Source organism: Laetiporus sulphureus, assembly GCF_001632365.1.
Source record: "Laetiporus sulphureus 93-53 unplaced genomic scaffold LAESUscaffold_10, whole genome shotgun sequence".
NCBI lineage: Eukaryota > Fungi > Basidiomycota > Agaricomycetes > Polyporales > Laetiporaceae > Laetiporus > Laetiporus sulphureus.
Genome location: NW_024468519.1, coordinates 228,427 through 255,060, shown reverse-complemented (window position 1 = coordinate 255,060; position 26,634 = coordinate 228,427). Strand labels below are relative to the sequence as shown.

Here is a 26,634-nt window from a genome sequence, read left to right as displayed (position 1 = left end):
GGGGATTCAAATATCTTGAGACAGCGCTGAGTTTCTTCCTTCTGCGGTCATCGGCACTCTGGCTAGTTGTGAGGCGCAGAGTTGTGCGACATGAGGAGGATGGAACTCACTGCGTCATGTAACGGTTAAAGCTACACCAATATAGAAGATGCGCCCCTGTACAACAGCTGATTGACTGGATAGCTTCTAACAGATGTACATCGAGCGATTTGATGACACTGACGGCGAGCTGTCCGCCGGTTGGGTTCGGGTATATTGAATTGAGTATGGCTCACGACAGCTTTGCCTCTCCATGCGATCGCACCTTGAAGCACGCTTCGCTTGACCACAGTAGAGCTCAGAGACTGTTGAGATCAGCTTGTCACAGGAACATACTGTGCAAGATGCAGAGTTCGTAAATCAGCAGTGAGTGGTGATCTGGCATTTGTTTGAGACATAATGCTTGGGTCATGTCTATAACATTCCATGTTCGAGCTCAGCGACAGGAAAAAAAACACCAGTGGGCGGTGGCTGGTTTGGACGAGGCCGGTCAGGACCCAGGTCAACCGGCGGGCCGGCCGGATGGCGTGGGAAAGCAACCACATTCGGCGAAGTCCGCGAGGTCGAAGGAGGGCATCAGCGACGGCCAAGTCCAGCGCGACAGTCGCCATCTTCTCCCTTCCTCCACTCAACATTCTCACCCGGCGACCAGTCCAGGGTCTCTCCTCCCATCCCGTACACTGCCGCTTGTCTCTACCGCCGCTTACCGATTTGTTTCGCTAGCGCTAGTCTAGTTCTCACGCAAGCTTCCCATCAATTTCCTACTCTTCTCCCAGGCCCTCGTTCCCCCTTCCCCTACATAGCACGGTGAGCTGGCTCATTGTCCATTCTCGATCTGTCAGAGCATACTGAACGGACCTCTGGGTTCGCTAGAACCACACCGATCTGTCTCTCTTTAACCGCATCACAATCCGAGCATCATGTCGCAGTCACCCCAGGGCGATATCCAGGAGAGAATCGCCGCTGCTCGTCGCGAGGCGGAGAGTTTGAGGGAGAAAATTCGAGCGAGGAGAGAGTCCTCTGCGGATACTAGCTGTAAGTGTGTTCATTCTTCATCCCGATGCACGGTCTCACTGCCTCGCCGCGCCAAATCAGTACGTGCGATGGCGGCTGAGGTTGCTGCATTGCCTCGCATCGTAATGCGCCCTCGTCGTGCCTTACGAGGCCACTTGGCCAAGATATACGCAATGCACTGGGCGACAGATCGTCGGCACCTCGTTTCGGCGTCACAGGACGGAAAGCTGATCGTTTGGGACGCCTATACTACCAACAAAGTCCATGCCATTCCGCTGAGGTCCAGTTGGGTCATGACTTGCGCGTACTCACCATCTGGCAACTACGTGGCATGCGGTGGTCTGGATAACATCTGCTCAATATACAACTTACATTCCAAAGAGGGCAACAACGTCAAGGGTGCTCGTGAGCTAAGCGCTCACTCAGGATACCTCAGTTGCTGTCGTTTCTTGAACGATCGACAGATAGTCACAAGTTCCGGCGATATGACCTGTATGCTTTGGGATATCGAGGCTGGCGTCCGGGTCGTAGAGTTCAGCGACCATACCGGAGATGTCATGAGGTATCATCCTCCGCTTCTTCAATGTCACTATTTGTACTCAGAACTTGATTGCAGTTTGTCGCTCGGTCCCAACCAGAACGTCTTCGTTTCCGGGGCGTGTGACGCAACTGCAAAGCTCTGGGACATCCGCAGCGGCAAGGCCACGCAAACATTCACAGGTCATGAGTCAGACATCAATGCAGTGAAGTACGTCTTCCAGAGGTATTTCCGTTGGATAAGCTTTAATATCCTACGCCAGCTTTTTCCCGAACGGTGATGCTTTCGCCACGGGTTCTGACGATGCATCATGCCGCCTGTTCGATATCCGGGCCGATCGGGAACTGAACGCATTCACCCATGATAATATTCTGTGCGGTATCACCTCGGTCGCGTTCTCGATTTCTGGTCGCATCCTCTTCGGTGGCTACGATGACTGGACCTGCAATGTCTGGGATACCCTGAAAGGCGAGCGTGTGGGGGTATTGACCGGCCACGAGAACAGGGTCAGCTGTCTGGGGGTTAGTGCAGATGGTATGGCTCTCTGTACGGGTAGTTGGGATAGCACGCTCCGGGTAAGTTCATTCATCGAGATGGGGGTTGCTTTTCACGACTGATTGTACATTGAAGGTGTGGGCATAAGTCCTTCCGCATGCAGAACCCCCTTCATCGCCGTCCTTTATCGCCATACCCTATACCACACCGCTTACTGCAAGTCTGGATTCTGGCCCCTCGCTTCCGGCATATCAATATCTGTGTCTTTATACGGGTAGCTGTCTACACCCGCCCGTGCTTTCCTGCTCTACGAATACCTTCAGTCTGTCTTTACGGTGATCGTCTGCATTGTTCTTCAGTACGAACGGAGTTTTTATATTCTTCTTGTGCCATCGATGTTATTCGTATGTTCTCGCCCAACTGCCCGTCTCGATGCTCTTCCTTACCTGGCCTTTGCTATTCACCTATACGCCTCATGACCTCCCAAAACAGCAGAATACAGCTCCTATGCTTATGTGACGAGAGACAGTGAGGGGAACGAAACTCAACAAAACTCAGAAAGCCGAAACGGAGTGGCCACCGCTGTGGTCACGTGATTAACGTCGAGTCGAACAGCGCCTCGCGACGGCTTGTCTCCAGGCGGCTTTCTCGCGCAAGTGGATGAGTGAACTGATACGGCCCTGAACATTGCGTACCTGCTTTTTCTCACAAACTCGACATTGCTCCCAAGTATGACTGACGAAGACCGTGCTGCAAAAGCTGCCCGAGCGCGGGCGATGGTATGCCTGATTTCTCACATGCTATCTGCGCTCTGAACATCTCGCTTCCAAACAGCTCAAAAAAAAGCGGCAACAGCAGAAGGCCGCTGGAGGAAGCTCAACATCTGCAGCTAGTCCTACTGTGACGTCTCCGAGTCTTCCACCATCACGAGCTTTCTCCCCTGCGCTCTCCGAAGTCACCTCAATTCACGGGGAAGAGGAGAAGAGCGAGCGAAGTGTGGGCGACCTGTAGGTACATACTACCAATGACATTGCATCTGAACTACGTCTGAGTGCGTTGTCGCTCGGTACTGTATCCAGGTTTACCAAAGCTGCAAGTGGAGATGGAGCAAATATCCATTGGCTATCCTCCTTGACTCGAGTCGAGTCCAATCCTACGCCGGCATCTCGACAGGAGGGAACGACATCTCCCGATCATCCGACCCAAGCGTCTGTGACGCCGATCGCAAGCCCCCAACAGACGGCATCACCTGCTGTGAATGATCAAGAAAACCTACAAGCGGTGATTAGCGAGAAGGAGCGCATCATATCTTTATTAGAATCCGAGAAAGAATCCCTCTCTTCCACTATAGAGCAGCTCAAGGGCGTTGAAGCCAGTACGTTGACTTCCTGTATTTTTTCAACGGGTCTTGAGTCGATGTTCTAGATGCGCAGCAGAGTAACGCATTACTAAATGAGGAGCGAGAGAAGGCTACGAAACTACGAGAGTCTTTGCGGACCATGGAGGACCGCAACAAGGAACTATCTGACAAAATCAAAGAGCGGGACGCCTCCATTACATCCATGCGGGATGTTGAGAATCGCAACAACGAGCTGTCCAAGAAGGTTGAAGAACAAGAAGCCACCATTAGCTCTTTGATTGGCTTGGAGACTAAAGTGCAGCAAGCTGTTGAGCAGCTTGATGAAGTCCAGTCAAGTACGTTTGCTGTCAGAACCACCTGTTCTCCGACTGACAGTGCGGCAGAGTTGCAATCCAGTGAACAAACTCTCGAAGCTGAGAGGAGTAACTCTGAAGCACTACAACTGCGCATACAGGAAGTGGAGAAGGCTGCACACGATAGTTCTGATAGAGTTGAAGAACAACAGCGAACAATTGAGCTACTCGTCTCCGAAAAGACGTCGTTGACTTCAACTTTGGCACAGTTGGAGGACGTCGAGTCAAGTAAGCATACAACTCGGTAAACTTTCAGCCGCAACTTACGTCGTGCCTTAGAATTGCAGGACACTGAACAGGCTCTGCAGTCCGAGCGACAAATCTCCGAGCAGCTTCGACAAACTGTTGCCCAGCTGAAGACAGAAAATAGCGAGTCGACTGCAAAGATCACGGAACTCTCTGCGTCCGGAAAGGAGTTGACCGACAAATGCCGGGAACAGGTCCATAATATCTTTGCTGAATCTGTGATTGTTACTAACCTTGTGATGTTTAGGAACGGGAGTTGCAGCTGTTACACGGGACAGCGAATGATCTGCGTTCACAAGCAGAGCAAGCGGATCGACACGTAAAAGAGCTGGAGGAGCAGATTCAAAGTGACGACCGCGCAGAACGGCTGGAAGCCACGCTGAAAAACACTCAAGATCGTGCGGATGAGCTTGAATTCCAGCTGTCGAAGCTGCAGCAGGTACTCCATCATCACAACCTGATAGACTAGCCGAAGCTCACAAGATCATTTACAGGCTCATGACAGCTTGAAGGCTGAGCGTGATGATCTGGATACACAGCTTCGGCTGCGCGCAGAAGCAGAATCAGAACTGCGTGGTCAGCATGCTGTGTTTCAGGAGCAGCACAATGCAGCCCAAGACCAGCTGTCTTCTATAAAAGCGGAGAAGGATGCTCTCCTGCAGGAAAGATCCGAGCTTCAGTCACGCACGCAGGCTCAAGAGAACGCTACTGCTGAGCTCGAACGCAAGGTCTCGGACCTTGCAGCTCAACTGAGCCACGGTGCCCGCCAATTCCAACAAGCTCAGGCCGAACTGAAGGGTGCAAACAAACGCGCGGATGAAGCCGAGCGTACACAGAATGAGCTACAAGCGGAAGGAGTCCGCCTGATGCACGCGTTGGACGAGATGCGTCCCAAGATCGTCGAGCTCACGGATGCGAAGCTTCAATTGGGCGAAAAGGTAGAGGCCCTCGAGAGATCCCTCCAGGAGCGCGATTCAACAATAGCGCATCTGAACACTGTAGTGGACGAACTGCGCGGCGAGAAGGATCGACTGGAGAAGGAACGACAAAATGTCACTTCACTTCTGGAGAAGGAGCGGTCATCTTCCGAAGAGAGCAGCTCCGAACTGCAAAAGGCGTACACGGAACTTAGGGCCGAACTCGAGGACACCCGAGGCATTGTACAGCAGCTCGGAAATGAACGCGCGGAATACCGGCAGATGGCAGATCGTCACTTCGCGGAAGTCGATCGGCTCACGTCCTCGTTGCAGTCGCATATGGAACAGCTCTCATCGCTCCGGGCCGAGGTGGAGGAGCAGCAGCGAGCTCAGCATGAGGCGCAAGAGTTATTCGAGCAAGCCCGTGGCGAGGCGGAGACGCTTCGTGCCGAACTGGCGACGAAGAACGAGGAGATCGAGCACCTTCGCGAAGCCGCTTCTGAATCCCGCACGCCGGTACAGCATTCTCTCGACGAGGAGATGCTCAGTGCGGTCAAGCAGCAGCATACTCTGGAGATCTCCGCCGCCCAGTCAAAGATACGCTCGTTGGAGAGTTCCGTATTCGATGCCGAGGCGAAGGCACATGCACTGCAGAAACAGGTCGCTGCGCTAGAGGATAAGCTCGCTCATAGTCTCGCCTCTGGCAGGCCGACGCCTAACTCTCGCTATCCGACCGGTCGGACAGTGGAACCATCTGACGAGCTGCGTCGCGCGTCGTTCACATCGCAAAGGCCGGCCCACCTTGCGCCGCCATCTACCGCGTCCGCATTTGAAGGCCTCTCACCTGAGGCTCAGCACAAGCGGCGGGTAAGCCTTAGCATGCTGAAAGCTCGGATAGAAGGCGAGGTCGCGGCATCGAGTAATCCCGCATCGAAGCTGACCTCGCCAGCCGCAAGAGCTTCCAACCTGCCCACGGTTGTCGAGCCGTCATCGCCCTTGGGCTCTGCTCATGCCCAATCACGGAAGAAGCCTCAATTTATGGATGACTCCCACATCTTCTGGTGTCACGCCTGCAAAGGTGACCTAGTTATTCTCTAGAAAATGTATGGTACAGCGACAAAAAGTATGCATGCGTGATGTGGTTGATGTACATGACGATTACAAGCGTTACACTGTTGCGCCCGCGCGGGTATGCTCAACGATTACTAGGAATTAAGATATACATTTCGTCCACTAGGTGGACAGTCCAATATATTACGATTCAAATCTTGCTTCATGAGAGGTTGTTGCGCTTGGTCTTGAGCTTCACCAGTTTCTGCAGCAAATCCTGCGTAGGCTATTAGTAAAGTGATCGCCGCACTACTCGCTTGAAGTGGACCTACCTGGACTTCGTCCGGCTTCAAGGTGCCCTTGCCACGTTCTTCCTCAAGACCCTTTTCGATACTATCCAGAATCTCGCCCATGAGATCGCGGTAGTTCACCCCAAAGAAATGAGTGAGCTTCGCTGCGCGCTTGCGGCGCACCTGGAAAGTTGTCTCCTCCGCCGGTGGGGAAGCGAGTAAGCTAAAGTCGGACGAGACGGAGCCCATCGAAGTGCGCGAAGGAAGCGAGCGTCTGCGTTCGGGCTTTGTCGACGTCGTGATGACGCTGGCCGTGTCGTCTGCCGAGGACTGCTCCGGCACATCCTGCAGGTTCCCGCTTAGATAATCGTGCAGCTCGGCAAGGGACTGCTTGTCGTCCTGGCATCGCATGAATGTTTAGAGAATTATATAGGAGGTGAAAGTATGGCCAACTCACTCGGTCGATGATATCGTTGAGAGAATTTAGCGAATGGCGGTAGTGCAGGTATACATCTGACATGGCTGGCGCAGGAGCAAGGCTCCAGTCGTCGGCCCCGTGGTTCGGCGGCAGCAGCGGCTGCGTGGACTCGGCCGTCCCGGGACGACTGCCCTTCTTCGACTTGCCTTTGTATGCCGACTGGTTAAGATTGCGGCCACCTGGTGAGGTGGGGCTTGATGGGGGTAATGTCGGAGAGCGCGGCGTCTGCCAGTTCTTCGCGGGGACGGGTACAGCGCTACTGCTTGGCGTCGGCGCTGCCTGGCGGGTGTGGTACAGTACCTGAGGCGGTGCAACACCAAACATCTGTGAACGCAGGACAGTTCGAGTCAGTGCGGTGAACTGCAGAACTGAAGCTCGCGAAGATACGCTACCTTCTCCATCTTGACCGCTCTTCTCACATTGATGGCTTTCTCGTGGTCATTCAGATCCTCCTTGAGCCTGTCGATCTCATCCGACCACGTCCCAGCAAACTCTGCGACCGAGCTGCTCCTTCTCCGCCTTGTGCGTGCCTTGCGAGTGTCTCCGTCCTCTTCGTGCATGTTGTCCAGTGGTGAAACGACTGGAGATGGCAGGGGCACACCCTCTTCGAGTGACCCGAGAACGAGGTGGGCGGGGACGCGCGACCCCAGGAATCGGTGCAACTTGGCCAGCTTCTCGCGTTTGCGCCGGCGCTCCTCTTCCGCCTGCTGCTCAGGCGAAAGATTGTCAGGTAAGGGGGTAGATGGCGAGAACGGTTGCGGGGGGCGGCGGTGGACTTTAGGTCTCTCGGCGGGAAGAATTTCCGAGAAGCCGTCGAGGGCGCCCTCATCGTCTGACAGGTCGATGAAAGATGTCGGGGAGCCAGAAGGCAGAGCCTCGTGTGCACGGCCATGACCAACCCAATCGCTCTGGGGAACGCCCTCCTGGGAGCCTATCTCGATCACGTGCGGCGGTGTCTGGCTGATGGTGAGAATGGAATGGCCGCTTATGGAAGAGAAGTCCTGCGGGCTCAGCGGAACCGAACGACGACGCACACCGAGATACAGTTGCTGCCCATGGTCCCCCGGTGGCCACATGGCCGGCACAATAGCATCGTCCAGCATCGACGCTGCTGGTTTATGCTTCCGTTTGCCGAGTGCAGGCGCGATGGGCAGGCAGCCGTTCGCTAGCTCGACATCAATAGGCTCTGGTGCAACGCCAGGCGTCTGTCCGAAGAGCTGGGTGAGCTTGCGCGTTTTGCGGATGCGATCAGCGCGCTCCTGTGGATGCAACAAGTTGGTAGTGGAAGGAATGTTGCGGAGACCGCGCGGCATGTCTGCTGGGGCTTCGTCGACGCCACCGGGCGACCTCGCGTGATTGGAGCCTGAACGACGATGGCGAGGTTGGGCGGAGGCGGAACGCCTCCCAAAGTCAGGCTTGGGAGTGGTCGGTCGTGGTGGTTTCGTGGATGGTGTGGTCGTCGTTATGAGTGGAAGAGGAGGCCGTCTGGGGGATGTGTTGAGCTTGTTGCTGTCCTGGGAAGCCAATACTCGGGAGCCAGGGGTGACGCCGTGCTCGGGTGTACTGTTCTGATCTGCATGCGGAGGAAAAGTAGGGGAAGTGAGGTCAATGAATGATTCGCGATCGTGGTCCATCTCGGGTAGCCTCCCGCCTGGGGAATGATGAGAACTGAAAGAGCGACGGCTGGCGGGGTATATGGTGCTGGAGACGCTGATGCAAGGCTCCGAGGGAGTGTCTGGCGGCAAGTGTGTGCTGGAGGAGGCGAGGGATGGACTGCGAGGCTGCTGCGACATATTGGACCCCTGGCGAGCGTGGGAACGTGCGGGGGGCGACCCGACTCGTGTTTGCCTGGGGATTGTTGGGTTTGCTAACACCGCCGGGGCCGCAGTGCGCGACGTCGGGACAAGCGGGGTCGCAACTGTCGCCGTCTGGTAAGTTAACAAGGGGTGGAAGAGATGGATGCTATAGGAACGGACGCACGAATGGGTGAGGGCGCGCTAAAGAAATTAATGGCCGCCCCCTGCCTGGCTCGATCTCGCGCACTCGGGCGCATCAGCGCATCGCGGCCACTCTGATCCGCCTCGCTCATCCGTCGCCCGCCCGCCACCACCGTTCCCAGCGCATGCTTGCTCTTTCCCAGCATATGCTCGACCCGTTGCAGCGATGACAGCCCTCGTCTGCTGCCCTGTTTCACTGATGGTGACCCGGGATAAACCTCTGATGCACTGCCATCTGTGTATGCTTCGCTCGACAATTCGTGCTCTCCGCTGCCTGCGTCCGACCCAGCCCGGCGACCACTGACCACTAGCGGCGGCGGATTGTCGCCTAGAAGCAGCGACAGTCGCGGCGCATGGGTTCTGTACAGATTCAGCCCCGCAGACCTTCCTTCTCCTGGTCCGGGGCCAATCAGTGGCGAGCTCGGCAGAGACATCGAGACCGGCTCCCGTTTCAAGTCGAACCTCCGAGATCTGCCTCTAGGACGCGGGGGTGGAGGCAGTCCTCCGTCAGAGCCTGTTCCCCGCGAGTGCTGGCGCGTGTGTTCCTCATAGTCGAGTGCAGCCTGCAGGTTTGACACGATCGCATGAGGTCGCGTTCCTCCAGGCGGCGAGCCCTGTCCAGAATGTCCGAGGTCGTTCAGGTCGTTCCCCGCAGCAACAGCAGCACTGGTCGAGAAGCGTGCGAGCGCGGTTCCGATGCGATCATCCAGCATCACCATTTGGGTATTCGTCATGACGTGAGAGTCGTAACAGGTGTCGTCGTCAACTGTAGCGAGGAGCAGATGCGGTCGTGAAAGATAAACAGGGAGGGACGAATGCCTACGCTGTCATTCAAGATATCCGTCCCCAGCAAGGCACTTGAACCTTCCGCCTAGCCCAATACCGGCAACGCGCCACGTGCACTATAGCGCTGTGGGCGCTCACGAAGTCAATAAGATTCGTCAGTCACGTTGGCAACGCGAGCGTTCTCCATCGCGTCATCTATCAGCTTTGACCCACCGACTGGGCCCTATCTACAGTAAAACCATCTAAGAAGCTTGTCCAACAAGGCAATACGATTGTATTCATTGGCCCACTTCTGGCAGAGATATCCCAGGCAACCATAGGCCCGTCGATCGAAGTGTGTCCATGCACATCAAAAAATGACACGATAGTCGTACTGCACCCGCCTTTTCAAGAGGATGAGATGGCTGAATTGTGAGCCGAGACTGGTGATCAGCCTACGCGCGCATGTGTGCGGTTATGTCTCGGTATTCGAAGCAAAAGGCATGGCTTCGTCCCATCTCCCAACCAAAGCGACAACTCCGCCGGTCGTCTTCGTCCTCAGTGCTGATAAACCCGGCCACGCGCATTGGCGTCCCGGCAGGGCTTTCCAGCCGCGCCCCAATGGGGCCAATGACATTCTCATACAGTGGAATGTACTCACGGTGCTGTTACGAAAGTCTACGCATCAGCACATGCATCAGCTGGAAGGTGTTTCAGCCTACAAGACAAGCAACGTGTCACGGAATGACGAGGCCACAAGACCAATAACTTACAGTCCGAGAGTATAATGTATGTTGAGGAGTACACAATGCAAGATGACGAATGATATAGATGAAACGAGCGACTTCAAGAAGCTTCAAGACGATGTATAACGAACGATTCTGGCGCACCTCACAACGGCGCAGTAGCTGGCACGGATGCCAGCATCGTCACTGTGCTTCTGCGCGGGGGTAGCGCGGGTGGTTGAGGCTTGGAAGCGACAGGAACAATGGCAGCGACCTGAGGATCACCCGAGGGCACGGGCTGGGAAGCAGGACTCGTGTCGTCGCCAGTAGTGCTTCGCTCCTCGCTTCCGGCACCCGCAGGATCCAGACCACCCCCACCCGGGACAAGCGATGCGCGCTTGCTCCTGTCTTTCGACGCGATCGACTGCAGCGCGGCTGACGCAGGCGAGGACGCGGCGTCGCTCGCGGGTTTGTGAAGAGGAACGGCGGATATCGATCGAGGCGGGAGAGGAGGAGGGACAGGACGCGGTGGGGGAGCCTCAGAATGCACCTCTAGTGAGCCCAACGTCACAGGCGGGGCATCGTCTTGGTCATGCCCGTTGAAACCCGTCTGCATCTCTGTCTGCGTCTGCGGAGGCGCCTCCATCCCGCGTGGTATGGAGCCAGGTGACGAGCTCGGGTTCTTCCAAAGACGGTACACGCTTTGTATGGTCGGCTTCTTCGCGTCGGCTGGCACGGGAGGCGGAGGAGGAGGGGCGTACCCCATCGACATCACCTCGCCGCGGTGGCTCGCGTGTATGCCGGGAATAGTCATCGTCTTCGCCTGTGGCGGCTGTGTGTGGATCGGGGAGTGCGGCTGCTCATCCAGCTCGTCTGGCAGAACGCCCGCAGGTACCTCCCCGGAGGGGTTCGACCGCCCGGACTCTACTCTGTGCAGGTGTGATGCGGGGGATAGAGACCGCGGCTGAGGTGAGTCAGCACCATTGCCTTCCGTACTGCGCTTCGGGGAGGAGGACACGGGTAGGGTAGAGGCGAGTCGAAACGACGCGGTGCTGCTGCCACCACTGGCGCTGGACGAGTGTGGCTCCGTCGCCCGTTCCTTCCCCTTGACACTCCTGGGTATCGAGACAGGATCAGATCGTGATTCCGCCCCCAACGCAGTCTCCTCGTGAGGCAAACGCTCCCCCTTCCTCTGTTCGACCGCGGCCCTGACTTCAGCGTAGCTCGGCCTTGTACGAGTGGTGCTAGCGGTGGAGTGCCGCTGATGGTCCTCATGGGCACCATCAGCTATCTCCTCGCCTCCACGCACTTCCCTATCCTTCCGCAGCCCGCTCCAGTTCACGCCCCACTTGCGCATCGCTTCCTTCGCCGTGTTGCTCAGAGCCTGTTTGTCCCCTGCACGCGACTTTAATGTTTGCAGGAAGGTCGCGGTGGAACTTGTTGCGGTCGAGCGGCTGAAGCTGCTGCTTGTTGGGCTTTTCGGGCGCCTTGAGGAACCGAAATCTGCTCCTAGAGCCACGGCCTCATCGTCGGAGGACAAGGGAGCGGAAGTACCCCGAGAGGAAGAGGACTGCGAGTGCTGAGAGGACGATCGTCGAGTGTTGTTCGTTTGTATATGGTCTTCGCCTGTAGGAGTATCGGCCGCTTGGGGTATATCCTCTGGTGGACTTGCAATGACAGAATTAGTTGGAGTAGAACTCGATCTTCGAGCCGGTACAGTGTCCGTCTCAGGCGAGCGGCCTCTCGGCTCATCAGCTTCGTCAGTGGGTGGTAGCTCCTCCTCACGCGAAGCGCCGAACCAGGTGCGTCGACGCGAAGCTGTTGTAGAGGTTGGAGTAGCAGGCATGCTAATAGACGTTGTAGCACGGCGCAAGTCTGAGACCTCCTGCGGTTCGCCATAATGATTCTTGGCTTCGACAGTGGCATCTTGTTCCGAGTGGAAGCGTTGTACGGTAGGATGTTCGAGATCCGCAAGTGGCCGTTTCGGTACTTCAGGTGCAGATGAAGGCGTTTCAACCTTGTCCTCCTCGTCAGAATGATGGACAGTCGAGACCGAGGCACGGCGACGCCTATGTCGGCGAGAAGCGTCCGCCCATATACCACCGCGACGATGATACCTAGAGCTTTCGAAGAATGCGATATCGTCCATATTCGGCAGGACTACTGACTCTTGGATCTAGACAATACAGTTAGGTCAACGGCAACGTGCAGACAGCCATCGCCACTCACGACTTCTTTCACTCTGGACTCGATGTTGCTCAGGATCATGCTCCAAGTAATTTGACGGTCGCTGACGATCGGCTCTATCTCGAGCGCGATCTTCGGCATCTGCGTGAACGCATACCATATACGATTGCTGGGTGGCCGCTTGACCTTGACCAACAGGTTGCCGTCAATTTCCCTAATCACCAAAGCTAACACCAGTTTGACCGTGTACGTCTTGAACCGAGCTCCGAGATTGATGGTAGCAGTAGCTTCGAACGTGATGCGCACTTCGCCTTTATAGTGCAGATGGACTTCGAGGGAAGCGTCGCCTTCTTTTGTCAGTTCCTTGAGCATGGGTTTGCTCAACGTAGGTGCTTTGTTGCCGACGGAGACCTCTCGCACGATGATGTTTGAGAGGAAGGTGGGACGCTTGACCTTTGCTATTTTCTTCATGAGTCGGCCGATGATATACGACTCCAGCTTCTGCGTGCGGTAGAAGCTGAAGAACAACCGGCCTATAAGAGCATTGAGCCAGCGCATTGGGATGACGTCTGGCTGCTCGTCCAGCGTCTCTACCAGATGCGACATGTCGTCGGGCTCGAACACCGGCTCGAGGGGCGCGAGGGTCGACGCGTTCGCAGGCTGCTCGGATGCGTGCACGAGGGCGTGGTACCAGTCCTCCATCTCGACCACCGACTTCACGAAGATGAACCATGGCGTGTAGTTATCGAACGCCTGCTCCCTCGCCTCCTCTCGCATTTTCTGAACCTCGACCAGCTTCTCGCGCTCCCTCTGCTTGCTCTTCGGCCCGCCTCCCGTCTCTTCCACCTTCTCGTCGACGTTCTCCTCATGCAGCTTCATCTCCTTCGTGACGCTTGGCATCTCGGTGTGCGGAAGTTGGAGCTTTGGCTTCAGGGAGATGGCATTGCGCTTGGAGAACAGCTCTCCGTCGTGCAGGCCTTCCGGATAGATCACCACATCGTGCCCGCTGAGCTCAATGGCCGCCTCGCACTCGATCATGCTTTCGTCCTCGTACAGATAGAGCACCTTGCCTTTGAGAACCACGTACCACATGTCCTTGGGTCTCGAGCGCTTTGCGTCTTTTGAGCGTGAATCCAAGAATCCGCGTACCATCCCCACATAGGATGCCTCGGTCTGCTGCTCCTGGAATGTCCGGCGCACGGTCAACCATGCTCGGCGTACCCTCGGGAGATCATTGATATCGACGAGCGACGGCGCTGAAGGGGTCGACGGGGAGTCGCCTTCCACAGCCTCGGGAGATGCTGTTGCTTCTACCTTCTCGGGCTGCTTCACCGCGGTGTTGTCCACAGGGACGGATGTGTATACCGTATAGAAGATGGCTCCGAGGATCAACAGCGGTATGAAGGTGATACCGCCGAGGATATATGCATATATCAGCGCCTTCAGCGACATGGACGTGCTATCCTCCTTCGGTCGCTGTCGGGCGTCAGAGAGGAACTAGCAGAAACTGTGCTAGACGACTTACATCCGCGTTGGTAGGAGAAGAGCCGATGTCGGTATCCGGGATGCGAGCAGGCCATTGACAAGGCCTCAAAGGGACCCTGCGCCACAATCACCCACGTGGCTTTACGTCGCCATCAATAAAGTCATGACTGCAACGCCTGAACTACCCGCATGCGTTGAACAGCAACGTCCTACTGGCCATATTTGCGCAGAAACAGCCTGCGTGCAGCATGCCAATCAAGAGGCGGTCCATGGTGCACTACTGAGGTCATGGAAATTGATGGGTTCGAGATCCGCAAATATGAATGGCTGAACTCCCATGGTTCGATACGTAACATGCAGTACGATCGTACATAACTACACAGGACGGCCGGCTGTAAACCACGCCTCAACCTCTACACCGCATTCCAAACATCTTGGCCGCCCGACCCTGCGAAAGTTCCTCGCTCCGAGAGGAATAGCCGAGTCATCCATGTACACTGGGAAAGTCACATAACCAAGCTGTACTTTTCAGGACACATCATCACCTTTCGCACTAAACGAAGGCCCTATGTAGGGCAGACACGTCCAGGAGTCGGTTTAGACATTCAAGGACCGGAGTCATGAACCGCATTAAGGGCAAGGCACTCGGCACTCGTGGTGCAGCATGTCAGGCACGATGGCGACGCCCCACGCACACCTTGCGCCTCCTACTCGGCAGCGGCCGCGAGAACATGCCTCTTTTCACCTGCTCCTCCGGATGTGGCAGCAAGGCTGCCCAGTGCCCGTCCTCGTACCGCCAGTGTTCCACAAGCGGAACGGGCATCGCCATCTGCGGCGGAAACGCGCTGTTCAGCGCGGGGTGCGTCGGCACAGTGAGTCTGTTGCCGAACTGTGCGTCCTGGAAGGGCACGAGGCAGGCGGCTTCCCGGGGTTGCGACGGGCAGGGCGTGATGACGATGGTGGGTATAGAGGGGTCAAAGCCCGGGATCACCAGTGGCGCGTTGTCGTCCTGCAGGGCGGAGACGTAAGTGGGATTGTGATATATGTGACGCAGAAAGCCTACCGTGGCAGCGGAGGATCTCCGTCTTTTGCTGGGCGGCCGTTCTAGATACGAGGTTCTGCCATGACAGAAAGGTGCATCCTCGAAACGTGCGGCGTGCTATCCACGGAACATGTCGAATTAGCTCAGTGCGCTGTAAGAACGCCTGAGGGAATAGACTTACTTCCGCGGCTTCAACTGAGCTCAGCTCCAGTTCTGCCATGATACCTGCAAGGCGATCCATATCATCTTGGAACGTGTCGCGTAGCTTCCGATACGCAGGAGAAACTGTTCTTGAGCACAAATGCGCGATCTTCGACCAAGCGATCTCAGGGAGCGGCCTGAGCACGTCGCACAGCTCCAGGTCAAGATACTGCCCGCCATTCAGCGAAGAAGTACCTGTCACAACAGCGCAGGACTCACCAAGATTTCTGCATCGTATGGTTCCTGGGAACTGCTCCAGTCATCCCATCGCGCCTGTGGGCTCAACGCTCTTGCGGCGGTCCTGGAGAGGGCGGAGAGCATGACGGTGATGACGGTGGGGACGACCGTGAGACGAGCGGTGGTCGCACGGGCATCATCTTATTAGATGCGAAGCCCCGTGTAGGCTCGCATACTTTAACTCCAACAGGGGAGGAAGGGCAGGTCGGCTGCACCCCGCATCACGGAGGAGAAATAATTACGATTGGTCAGTTGACCGATCGTCGCTGAGCTCTGGCCACAAGGCTGCTTGCAACGCCCACGCCGGCCTCCGGAGTCTGATTGCTTTCCGTCTCCCCCGGGTATGGACTGCCATCTGATTTCGCCCACACACGTATTTGCATTCCAAGGATCGCATTGTATGTCCCGTAATGAACGCATACGTAAGACAATAAATGAATGATAATGGTACAAGTTGAACACCGACATGCAAATTGAATAATGATAAGATGCAACGTACACCGTCCCTTCTAACGCCATGGATCATACGAAGATTTCGTCGAACCAGGTCCAACTCGCTGTCTCTTTCATGAGCATTTCATGGTTCGCTGCAAATGTCGGCGAAGGAGCCGACGCAGGGACAGACGAAAGGTCGGCGGGAAATACCCACTGTGGAACTTGCGAGTGCTGCGAGTCGTCGACACCTGACGTCGAAGACGCTGGTTCTGTATCTGGATACGCGCCATGGAGAACGGCTTCCGAAACCGGTTGATGCAAGAGCGAAGACGAGTCTAGCGTGTACGTCCCATATCCCAGACGTATACTCGGGCCCATCTCGACGCCATCCCCATACGAAGAGCATTCTTCTAATGAAGACCCATTCATCTCCTCCTGCCCCATCTCCGAAGCTGATAAACTATCACCTCCTGAGCATTCGGCATCGCTTGGAGATGTCCGCCTCTCGACATCTCCTGGTTCGGGCTGATTCTGGAAGCGATCCAAACAATCTGTCCAGGAGGCAATGGGAATCGATCGTACAGGACGCGGCTGATGTAGAACGAGCATTGGTTCTGCGGAGGGCTGTGGGAGCGAAGCAGATGACGGCGCGAGATACGATGATAATGGTGGTGCTTGAATGAAAGCTTGATGTGATCCAGAAATCGCAGTCGCGTAGGCCTCTGTGGCACAGGACGGTACTGCGGGAGGCAATGCCATACAACCGACAGTGGCGTCCGGATACGCGTGCCGAAGATCGCTCTGAGGGTAAGCCAGGTTTGTGGCCGTCAGGTGGTCATAGTACCCGTATGATACTGCCTGATCCATCTCTGAGACCGCATCGCAGGCTTGGTGATTGAGGTCACCTAGCATCACCTGGGCCGACAGATCCGAGAAGGACTGAGCAGAGCAGGCACCATCCAAGATGCCAAAATCACGATGCTGGTTGAAGTCGGTGCTTGATGCGAATGATGGCGTTTGAATTGTCCCCTCATCAAGGATCATGTCTTCGTACATCTGCTCTGGCGGAGATGGTGTCGTGCTAGGGGTTGTGATGCCGTCGGAGGAAGGGGTGCATGATGAAGACGAGCTATACGTCGAGCCCGATGAGCACCTTTCGAATGGCGACGCGGACATGGCATGTGGGGCGAAGGTTTGGGAGGGTGCAATGGTATACTGCTCCGCATAACGGTTTTTGGTACAGGCATCTACGAGAGCTATAACATAAATTTAGTCGGACGTAGTTAGCGACGAAGAAAGCACACACCATAGAATTGCTCCGGAGTTGGCTGAAACTGCACGGAATTTGTGGAGACGATAGCCGTTGTCTCGTAACACTCGCCCGAGGGACTCTGAAGGCTACGCTTCTCCATTTGGAACATGGTGCTCACTGAGGACGGATACATTGGGTCGAAGGAGGAGTACATGTCGATGAAGGGCGAGGAGGGGATGGGAGGGGTTGTGCGAGGCGAGCTAGACGGACGGGGCTTATATTTATATGCATCAGGAATGACATGTTCGCCACAGAGTGTGGCATCAGCACTGGCCACAGATGAGGGCACAAAGCTTGGAAACCACAGAGAATTCAGATCCGCGAATGAGACTGCCGAAGCGGAGAAGGGCGGTCGCGTCTGAATTTTTTAGGCAGGCGATCAGGCGCCTGGGGTTCATATCAGGGCAGATCAAGCCGGTATTGTGCTACGGACGTGACGGTTACGGAAGCAGAACTGTGCATGTTGAAACGCATGCCGCGTGTAATGCGTGCACCGCAACGCGTTTGCACAATACAGCTGCGAACATGTCCATCGAGGAGCAGATGTCGAAGCGCTGTCTGGGAACCGAGGGCCACTCACTTCATCTGCAGATCATTAATTATCCGGTGACAGCGCTGCGTCCGCTCGATTCTACCGGAGAATGCCACGCCCCCAGCCCGTACAGAGTCGTACAGCCCCAGTCCGCGCCTCGCGCGCAGTCTTTCGTGTCGGCCGGTGCTTTGAAGCCATGTATTGGTGCGTTAGTATACGAGGATGGGGTGCGGGGGGGCGAGTGGCACTGGCCACTGCCTACACAGCGGAGTTTGATTTGCTTCCGGGCGGAATAGTCAGTGGCCACAAGGCGGAGCTGGATATTACGACGAGGCTATCCGGATATCCAGATATCTGCCACTAGGCGCACCACAAATCTTACTTCGTCGATGCGATGCCATCCCTGTCATCGCGCGTCTATGCGCTTATAGAATTCGAACGGCCGGATGGAGGCGCCGCGAGGATGCCTTACTTGTCGTCCACAGGACGCCCTGCGTGTAGCGAACGAAGATAGCGATGCTCTAGGATCTCAGCACACGGAACAAAGAGCATGATCAGACGGCGCTGCGGCGGAGATTTTTCATCATATGAAGTGAGCTTCGTGCTGCTAATGGGAATCTGTTCTATCCGGATAACACAAAATGATGCTCCAACCTAGTCTCCGCTCAAGGCGGCACGCTGCATGGTGCTATGCAGCGTGAACACAATGCACAATCTCGACCGAATCTCGTTCTAATCAGAACCTCGCCGTGGCGACGCTCGGTGCCAGTTGGCCTCGTACTTGGAACATGCGCTAAACCACGAGCATAACCTAGATTTGTCGGCTGAACGTATCTTTCTCCCCATATCGCGCTAAGGCCATTGAATGCCGCTCAAAGGTAGGTCCGTGCATTGATGGTCGCTCGCACACAATGTGCGACAATGATACGCCCATATGACAGCTCTACGGCTGTAATATCCCTGTGGTCTTGTTTTAGACCAGCAACAAACATCGACCTTGGTATGGAAGAATACACATACAAATAGGGGCTCGCAGCGGCCTGGGAATGCCAGGAGATGATTGAATGTCAGACCAATACTTTTTGTGGAACGTCCATTCTACTTCGGCAGGTTTCGGGTCATCGCCACAGCCACTGGCACATATCGATAGGGACTATTGAGTTGCATTGCGCAATAACAGGATGATGGTAAGTGCATCTGCTGGATCGGAAGAGGCTATGTGGTAAGAGGTTATCTGACGCCTCAGACAACGCCTCTAACTTTTAGGTAGACGCGCGTCCACACATCCTGGTTCAAATCTCGCGTCGTCGCTTCACCGACGAGACAGAGATACGGGTGACACAAACACGTATCTAGATCACAGATATTCGTGAGTGCTTGGAACTGCTCTGCTGGACAACAGGATCGGACAGGTACACACCGATGATGCCATCAGAAACCATCAACAAGAACGCGTCGACTTCTGTTTTGTACCTGAGGACGTGAATTCTGCCTATGAAACGAGCTGCAGCGGCGAACGTTCGACCCTATCCACCGGTTAGACTTGATTGGGACGCTGCGCAAGTCGCCTCACTTCGCAGAGGATAAGACCTATTAGGAACATCTGGCACAGCACCATGAGTCCGGCGTAGCTCCGTTACAGTCTATTGAACTTCCATTTATTCATATACGCCTTCCCTCGCCCTTCTCTGTACACAAATAAGCAAGCAGGCAAGGCACAGGCTGCTCACTATGGGCATGTGTGGTCAGGTCTAGGCTACTGCACTGCAACCCCCCTTCTCGAATGCAACGTGTCGCCGACGCGTATCCTCGTTTCGCGCGAGCTTCCGACGCGTTTGAATTAGATTGACTACGCGGCGTCAGCAACTCACCATGTGTTTCTTGAAGTCTTACCTCCTGGCAGAGCTCCCGCCTCGTGATATCGCTAGTCGAGGTCCGTGTTTGCATGTTCTTCGGCAAATGTGAAGGGGCCTGCAACAATGCGGTAATGTGCTTATCGATGAAGGCGGCTTCGAATGCCAACCACTATTGCAACTGCATTTGAGTTTTGCGCGAATGTCGGAAGTGGGATCATGTGAGAAGCCTTGGCTCTGCAGCAGAAGCCACATGAACAAGCAGCTGGCTCTTCGAACCATTCAGAATTTCAGAAATCGAGTCAACGTCGACTTTCAAGCTCAAGGTCGAGATGCCCATCGTACGCTTCCGTGACGAGAATTTTAGAAGCCATGATGATGACTCCTTTGCATAAAAGATCAGAAGCCCGGCCTGAAGGAAGACGAAAAATTTGATGCGTGATCACTTACGTACGTAGGTGACCCTGGCAGTTCGTGAGCATTACCGTGATACCCACGAGGCGTGTCCGCCAGGTTTCCCCTGCCGTACATACACCTCGTTTTCATCTTTATGTTGCGACGCTTCACAGCATCTATTATCAGTTTGCCGCGTATGAACCTATGCGAGCGGCAGTTTGCCATCTTCGCATAGCCGCTTTCATCATCACTAGGCGGAATGTCGGCGCATGATGAGATAACATCATTGTCTGACCAGCAAGCAGTAGCCTCCAGGCGTAAACACATCTCCGAGATCGAAGCTTGAAAAACAGTCGCATCACTGTGGGGAGGCTATAATGGTTGTTTGGTTGTTCAGTGGCTTCAATCAGATGAGTTGCATGACTGCATGTCTTGGAAAAAAAAATGCCATAGATGGCAAGATACAATACTATGTACAGAACCTGGCCCACAAGCGCCACTGTGCCTACGGTAACGAGACTGTGATCAACGCTAGCCGTACTCAAAGAGCATATCCGTAGTATTATTACTCGGACGGTGTAGGTGGATGGCGGCATAACACGTAAACGAGAGGAAGTAGCAACACCGCCGGATCCCCAACCAGATGCAAACCAATCATAGCAGCACGGGTACCCGGACTCTGACAGGGAGGCAACTGCAAAGCCGCCGCACAGTAGGAGGCCTTTTTCGTCGGCAGCACCCTACCACGACAGCCCCGGGTGACCACCGAGCCCACAGGGAAAAATGCCTTCACTCGGCAATGACCAGGCCAGCCATAGCCCTCTGTACTTCCACGCCGCCTGTCGACGCGCCATTCACAGCGCGTGGCCCAAGCCCCGGATGCCTGACGCCGAGCGCAGCGCCCAGCATGCGTTTACCGGGATCGCCGATCCGTGGCGCGCCATGGTCCGGCAGCGCCGCCACGATGGCAGGGTCTACAGCAGTCGGATCGACGGCCACACCTCCGCCTAGCGATGAGGAGATGAGCGAGTTGAGAGTCGGCTGAGATGGGAGATTGGGCAGGGTCGGTGACGGCTCACGGTCTCGGTCTCGAGGGGAGCCATTGCCGCTACCGTTACCGTTTCCGGCGGCAGTGTGAGCAGCGTTAGCGGGAGCTCCTCGGTGAGCGTTGCTCATGGAGAGACCGCGTCCGTGCGACACAGAGTTGCGGACATTATGGCCTCGTCCGGTAGTGTGCTGGCGGGAATTGACGTTCTGGATGACAGCCTGTGCATCGGGTCCGTCATACGGTTTGATCGTAGCAGTTTGCGTAGAATTAGGGTTGGCAAAGATGGCGGGCGGGAAAGCGAGAGTGTGAAGATAAGCACGTTTGGCTGCGTTGCAGATCGACTCAGTAAGCAGTTTAGGAGTCATGGCGCGTGGAACAAGAGTCTCGCGACCAACGTGCGCCGCAAAGCATGTACTCACCGGCAGTAGCATCATTGAAAACGATCAACAGGCTCGTATCGTCAATCCACTTGATCTTGAACCCGCCATTTACATTCTCCCATTCAGAAAAGGCGGCTTGAATGTCCTTGGTTTTGAGTTCCTTCGGGAAACCCGTCAGAGACAGGATACGCGTAACGCAAGCGGACAGCTGAGACAGCGAGGACGCCATGGCGACAAAATGGAAGGCAAGTTAGCGGTTGCGAGCGGGTCGAGCGATGTATTGTGAGGTGGCGGGCGTTAGCTGGCGGCTTTGTGGGGAGGCGGCGAAAGTTTAAACGATGAACGTATATGTAATGCGGGACCGGGAGGTTTTGCGGGGGGAACGAATGGTGTTGTACAAAAGTGAGATAGCCACGAGACGGTTGAGGGGAGAAAGCAGAACACTGGCAAGGCGACCGCCGACGACCGAGTGCACCGTCACTTGCGCAACCCGACGAACTTCCCACGCCACCATCCACTTACAAATGGACAGAAATTCCATACATTTCCTCTAAGCATGTCGCAAGCTTATATCATGTTCTTGGAGGTCGTTCATAATTCGATAAGGTTCACGGACGTACCGTTGGGACTCTGCAGTATGTCGAATAAAGCAAGCCTTGTAAATTCTGCCTTACTCACCCGAGGGATTCGCATGTACATGCCGATTTCGGACCTGGTGCTTTCGAGTTCTGCAAATCAGAGCATTAAACGAACCGTATGAAGTGCACGGATACGAACCTGTGAATGCATGAGAGTGCGATGTGAGAGTCGCTCACGTTGACTGAGAGCAGATATTGCACGCGTCTTGACGCGTACGCGCCTGTGGAAACGTTCGCTTCCAAGAACCATGATCATGGCAAGTTCTTCCGCTGGCCCGTAGCATCTCCTACCTAACGTCGAGGCCCACAGTCATACGGCTCCTCCAGCATGTACCACGACATGGACGGCGACTTCATGCGAATGTTGCAGCTCTTGCACGAGCTGGGCGAGCAGAACACGCACAACCACAAAGTGGCGGCGGCGTTGCGTGCGCAGTCCGGGACTTTGAAGGTACGTCCACTGCCGCTCGGTAAACCTACCGGGTCGTCATGCATGCGAAGTGATCCAGGATGAGTCCGCACATGCTGCGACGGGGTTCACCTTGCGGCGCGTGAACACGGACATCTCGAAAGGTGAGAGTGGCTGACGTCTTGCGTGCGATGATGGTATCAATCATGGTCGTCCCGAGCAGAGGCCTTCGAGTCAGAAGTGGAGCGCACGAACGCACAGATCATTATCGAGAATCACACGCTACTTCAAGAGAACAGGCAATTGAGTCTGTTGCTCAAGGAGTACGAGCAGACAATGGAGACTATCATGTCGAAATTTCGCAGTCATGCCGTACGTCCCGTTCACTCCTGCGCACATCCGATAATACAAGCCGCCCTTATAGCTGGCAGCACAACGCCATGAGCTTACATTGACACATCACTACGAGAGCCTCATCCTTGCCCGGGAGACATCACTCATGAACGCGGACCTATCCGATAACACCGCTGTAGCAGATTCCTTGGCGCGGCTATCAGAGAACCTCCGCGCTCTTTTCCGAAGTCTAGGAGGTGAACCCGACAACTCACAATCTACTTCAGAGGGCACTCAGCACGAGGACAACGGGGACGCGCCCCACGAAGACGACTTCCTCGAAGACCTCCTCGGGCACGACGACTGGGCAATCGAGCGTGAAAGCGAGATCTCCCGTCTAGAGAAAGGGAACGAGGAGCTCCGCAAGGTACTCGGGATCGACCGCACCTCCGCCGAGGCGAACGGCTGGCTGGAGGACGAAGCGCGCGAGATGTCCACATTCACTCGACGGCCATCGACCTTCCGCCCTCAACGAGAAGAGAGCCCCGGACCCGGCCCTGAGACGATCGCCGGCGCCCGCCCAACCGGAGGCACGTTTGAGCCGATACCTCTCACTGGGCTTGGTGGGAGTGTTCTACTGAGCAATCCTATGCAGAGGTCAGAGTTTCAGCCGGGCATGCGTGGGATGCAGGGTCGGCGGCCGGCCATGTTTGGTCAGCGGGGGCGCGGGGCGGGACCATTGTGGGATGCGGCGAACCATCAGCTGATGCAGGACAGACCATGGCAGGCACAGAGTGGGTTGGATTTGAGTCAGTGATAGTATATGGTAACTTCGCGTTTTTCGCATACTTTATTTCGTGTTGAACTATACCATGTTTCCAATGGCACTTCGAGCGCTCCCAAACAATGAAGTGTACGAAGGACAATATGACGGCGATAGTGATTGCACAGGCATAAACGTACAGAAGGTTACAACAACGCGATCTTGGGCGGGTATAGCTCCTATGAAAGTACAATATCTACGATGCGCGACGAGAGCGACCAAGGCTAGCGAGTAATTTATAGGGCATAACATACCATGCAATGATTGTCCATTAGTACAAATGCAAGAATAAGCATAGCCGTCTATACGGGCAAAAATGCGAAATAAAGAGCAATATGCATACCATGCCTAGCACACCACATCGCGCACCTCCCATCCGAGCCCACTGCGTCCAATCCCCTCCCACGCAATGCCCAACAGCTTCTCCTTGCCCGCACTCATGCGCCCTTCACGCGCGCGGCCCTCCCACGGCAGCGCACGGTCAGCGCACACGTTCTGCAGCGCCTGCAGGCGCAGCAGCACCGGGTTCGCCACGGGCCGCAGGCGCGGTCCCGGTGGAGGCTGAGCAAGGCGGAAGGGCGAACGTGGGGGCTGTGCGAGGACAGGGAAGACGCGGTGGTGCTGCACGACCGTGTTCGGCTCTCGCGCGGCGAGCGGGATGAGCGTTCGCCTCGACTGCGGCTGATCGCACAGCTCGTCATCCGTCAGCAGGAAGGTATTCACGTCGAAGGAGAGTGCACGGTAGCCTTCCGGCCTGAGCTTACCATTCCGCTCCGATGGATGCGTGGAAACACGGCGAGACGTGCGAGGGGGTGAGCGTGAGCCAGAGATACTACGAGACTCTGAGCGAGGCAAGTCCAGCCCGACGCTGAAGAGTGTCGCCTTGACGTATGCCTTCTGGAACTGCGCCGCCATATCCATCAGAGTGGACACTGAGCGGCCCACACGATGAACGAGCCTGCTGCTATCCGCGGCCTCTGCACGCTCGTTCGGCGCTTCATGCACTGACTGGCTGCGTACCAGCGAGCGTCCACGGGTAACGCCAGGGGAGGCAACGGCTCTTTGCCTGATGGAAGTCGTGGGCGCAATGCTGAGCGGGTGGTCTCTTGCGGGCACGGGAGTCAGCCGCGAACCGCGGCATGTGTGGGGAATGATCTCCTGTTCAGCGCCGAATATAGATGGGACAAGCGACGGCGAGCTTGTCGGGGACTTGGACGATGCAAGCGAAGAGGACGGCGTAGTGACGGTGGTGGATATGGATGAGCGAGAGCTGTGGCCTCCAAAAGAAAACCAGGAATTCCGTCGAACGATGGCCGATGCAGACGAGGACGCGCCGGAAGTACCAGTAGACCCAGAAGCAGATTCGGAACTGAGCGAGCATGCCGCACAGGCTGGCGTCGTCCCAACCCTCGGCAAGCCAGTCCGCCTGGGACGAATGTCTTCTTGTTGCTTTCCCGTCCCCATGCGCTCACCGTCACGGTACTCCACAGGCTCGACCAGGATGTCGAACAGCTCTCGCTGGAAGCGGCGGAGTTTCCTCTGCGCTTGCAAGTCCGATCTGGAATCGCAAGGGAACAAGGGACCGTTCAGGCACTTGATGACCTCCGCAAAGCGGACGCGAGAGCTACAGCTCTGCTCGGCCTCAAGGGCCAACTCTCGCTGGAACCGGGACAGTGTAAGATTGTCCTTGTCTGACGCAGGAGACCTGTGCGACAATGAAGAATGGCGGGGGATGAAGTATGGCATTAGCGAGTATTGGGAGTCATCTTCGTCAGATGGAGTGGGCGCGCGACGCTTCGGGGTTCGGTCGGTAGGTATGGTGCTGTAGTCGAGAAGAGGGCGCTGCGTCAGTGAGTAGGCTCTGATGGGCCTCGTATACCGCTGAATCTGCTCCTCGCGTTCTCTCGCCTCCCTCTCCCTCTCTCTTTCTCTCGCCTCCCGCTCCTCTCTCCGCCGCTGCCGTGCCTGCTCATCCTTCTTCCTAGCAATCTTCAACCTGGCCTCCCTGTGTTGCCTTGCACTCTCCTCCCACAGCCTCTCTAGTGCTCGCAGCCTCTCCTCTCTTCTTAAAACCCGAAGCCGCTCCATCTCTCTCCTCTCAGCCTCGCGACATCGACGTTCATCCTCTTCATCCAAAACTAGACAACCAGAAGGCACGAATGAAGTTGCAAAATCCTCGTCTTGGACTTCGTCAATACGCGGGTCATCGTCGCCCGTCACCTCAATGCCTTGTAGCTTCAGGTAGAGGACCTTCGCGAGATGCATGTCATCAAGCGCATATGCGACCTGCATCTGATCCTTCAGGGTACGTGGGGGGGACGGGGGCCTCTCATAGTAGTCTAGAGGCATGGATACACCCTCAGGCGGGGTTAAGGGACCAAGCGGAGTGGGTTCGGAAGACTGCGAAGTAATGGTAGTGGATGACTGAGTACGTGGCATGACAGGATCAAGGGGCGAAGGTGAGACTAATAATGGTGATGTGGACGTAGACAGTGGCAGCGAGGTTGGTGAGGCCACCAGCGGTCCTGTAGTGGCCAAGCACAGGTTGGACTGATGATGCATGGTTGTTGGAAAGGAACGCGTGCAAGGCAATGCGGTGTACGCGTCGCACGAGAGCAGATCCTTCCGTGGTTTAGATTGCTTTACTACGGAAACGGATATGTGCGCTCGGATCACTTGCTCGCTCGCTTTGCCAGCAACAGCAACCGGAGACACGTCTCTAGAGCGGCCGCGGGGTTTCGCGGTTGGATGAGCAACGGTGGACGGCGGTTGCGGTGTCTGCGCAACCAAGCTGTCAGAAAGGGATATGAAGCAGTAAGAAGAAAGGTATACCTGTTGATTGACCCGCTGTGAGAAATCAGCGACGGCGGTGATGTATCCTAGGCCACGCGATAGCAGAATCTCATGCATGCCTCGAGGTGGTGTATCGGAACACTGCAGAGCAGGTCAGAGTATCCGAGTGGGCTAGCAAAGGAAAGCGGGGGAGATCAGCGGGAGGACGGGCGAGAGTTGCAGCCACTACTTGGCCACCGAACGTCCTCCTTATTTCCCCAGAC

At 55.8% G+C, this 26,634-nt stretch overlaps 9 protein-coding genes across 9 annotated transcripts; 2 read left to right on the top strand and 7 right to left on the bottom strand.

Moving 5' to 3' along the window:
- Window positions 1-679: 679 nt before the first annotated feature.
- On the top strand, window positions 680-2,592 carry LAESUDRAFT_723503 (G-protein beta subunit). The gene is made up of 6 exons (XM_040908429.1): window positions 680-846; window positions 913-1,074; window positions 1,135-1,615; window positions 1,670-1,801; window positions 1,854-2,166; window positions 2,222-2,592. Exons 2-6 carry the CDS (start codon window positions 960-962, stop codon window positions 2,231-2,233), a joined length of 1,053 nt encoding a protein of 350 aa, XP_040766359.1. The 5' UTR covers window positions 680-846; window positions 913-959; the 3' UTR covers window positions 2,234-2,592.
- Window positions 2,593-6,235: 3,643 nt separating this feature from the next.
- LAESUDRAFT_735787 (uncharacterized protein) lies at window positions 6,236-8,573 on the bottom strand (the record flags this gene model as incomplete). Its single annotated transcript, XM_040910624.1, has 5 exons — window positions 6,236-6,289; window positions 6,345-6,701; window positions 6,760-7,104; window positions 7,173-7,360; window positions 7,382-8,573. 5 exons carry the CDS (start codon window positions 8,571-8,573, stop codon window positions 6,236-6,238), a joined length of 2,136 nt encoding a protein of 711 aa, XP_040766358.1.
- Window positions 8,574-10,433: 1,860 nt separating this feature from the next.
- On the bottom strand, window positions 10,434-13,906 carry LAESUDRAFT_648754 (uncharacterized protein; the record flags this gene model as incomplete). Its single annotated transcript, XM_040904129.1, has 2 exons — window positions 10,434-12,443; window positions 12,497-13,906. 2 exons carry the CDS (start codon window positions 13,904-13,906, stop codon window positions 10,434-10,436), a joined length of 3,420 nt encoding a protein of 1,139 aa, XP_040766357.1.
- A 358-nt stretch (window positions 13,907-14,264) lies between these two features.
- LAESUDRAFT_675887 (uncharacterized protein) lies at window positions 14,265-15,550 on the bottom strand. The gene is made up of 4 exons (XM_040905612.1): window positions 15,402-15,550; window positions 15,163-15,351; window positions 15,003-15,098; window positions 14,265-14,948 (listed from the first exon to the last, which is right to left on the bottom strand). Exons 1-4 carry the CDS (start codon window positions 15,501-15,503, stop codon window positions 14,607-14,609), a joined length of 729 nt encoding a protein of 242 aa, XP_040766356.1. The 5' UTR covers window positions 15,504-15,550; the 3' UTR covers window positions 14,265-14,606.
- Window positions 15,551-15,941: 391 nt separating this feature from the next.
- On the bottom strand, window positions 15,942-17,275 carry LAESUDRAFT_757336 (uncharacterized protein; the record flags this gene model as incomplete). Its single annotated transcript, XM_040912287.1, has 2 exons — window positions 15,942-17,110; window positions 17,161-17,275. 2 exons carry the CDS (start codon window positions 17,273-17,275, stop codon window positions 15,942-15,944), a joined length of 1,284 nt encoding a protein of 427 aa, XP_040766355.1.
- A 2,612-nt stretch (window positions 17,276-19,887) lies between these two features.
- Window positions 19,888-20,640, bottom strand: LAESUDRAFT_45053 (uncharacterized protein). The gene has a single exon (XM_040902515.1). It carries the CDS (start codon window positions 20,541-20,543, stop codon window positions 20,130-20,132), a length of 414 nt encoding a protein of 137 aa, XP_040766354.1. The 5' UTR covers window positions 20,544-20,640; the 3' UTR covers window positions 19,888-20,129.
- On the bottom strand, window positions 20,382-22,088 carry LAESUDRAFT_742325 (uncharacterized protein). Its single transcript, XM_040911188.1, has 3 exons — window positions 21,996-22,088; window positions 21,415-21,941; window positions 20,382-21,320 (listed from the first exon to the last, which is right to left on the bottom strand). The coding sequence occupies exons 2-3, from the start codon at window positions 21,602-21,604 to the stop codon at window positions 20,737-20,739; spliced, it is 774 nt and encodes a 257-aa protein (XP_040766353.1). The 5' UTR covers window positions 21,605-21,941; window positions 21,996-22,088; the 3' UTR covers window positions 20,382-20,736.
- Window positions 22,089-22,160: 72 nt separating this feature from the next.
- LAESUDRAFT_723493 (uncharacterized protein) lies at window positions 22,161-23,592 on the top strand. Its single transcript, XM_040908428.1, has 5 exons — window positions 22,161-22,270; window positions 22,324-22,464; window positions 22,523-22,586; window positions 22,646-22,794; window positions 22,847-23,592. The coding sequence occupies exons 1-5, from the start codon at window positions 22,262-22,264 to the stop codon at window positions 23,570-23,572; spliced, it is 1,089 nt and encodes a 362-aa protein (XP_040766352.1). The 5' UTR covers window positions 22,161-22,261; the 3' UTR covers window positions 23,573-23,592.
- On the bottom strand, window positions 23,471-26,594 carry LAESUDRAFT_811225 (uncharacterized protein). The gene is made up of 2 exons (XM_040914299.1): window positions 26,411-26,594; window positions 23,471-26,356 (listed from the first exon to the last, which is right to left on the bottom strand). Exons 1-2 carry the CDS (start codon window positions 26,486-26,488, stop codon window positions 23,927-23,929), a joined length of 2,508 nt encoding a protein of 835 aa, XP_040766351.1. The 5' UTR covers window positions 26,489-26,594; the 3' UTR covers window positions 23,471-23,926.
- Between the last annotated feature and the right edge of the window lie 40 nt (window positions 26,595-26,634).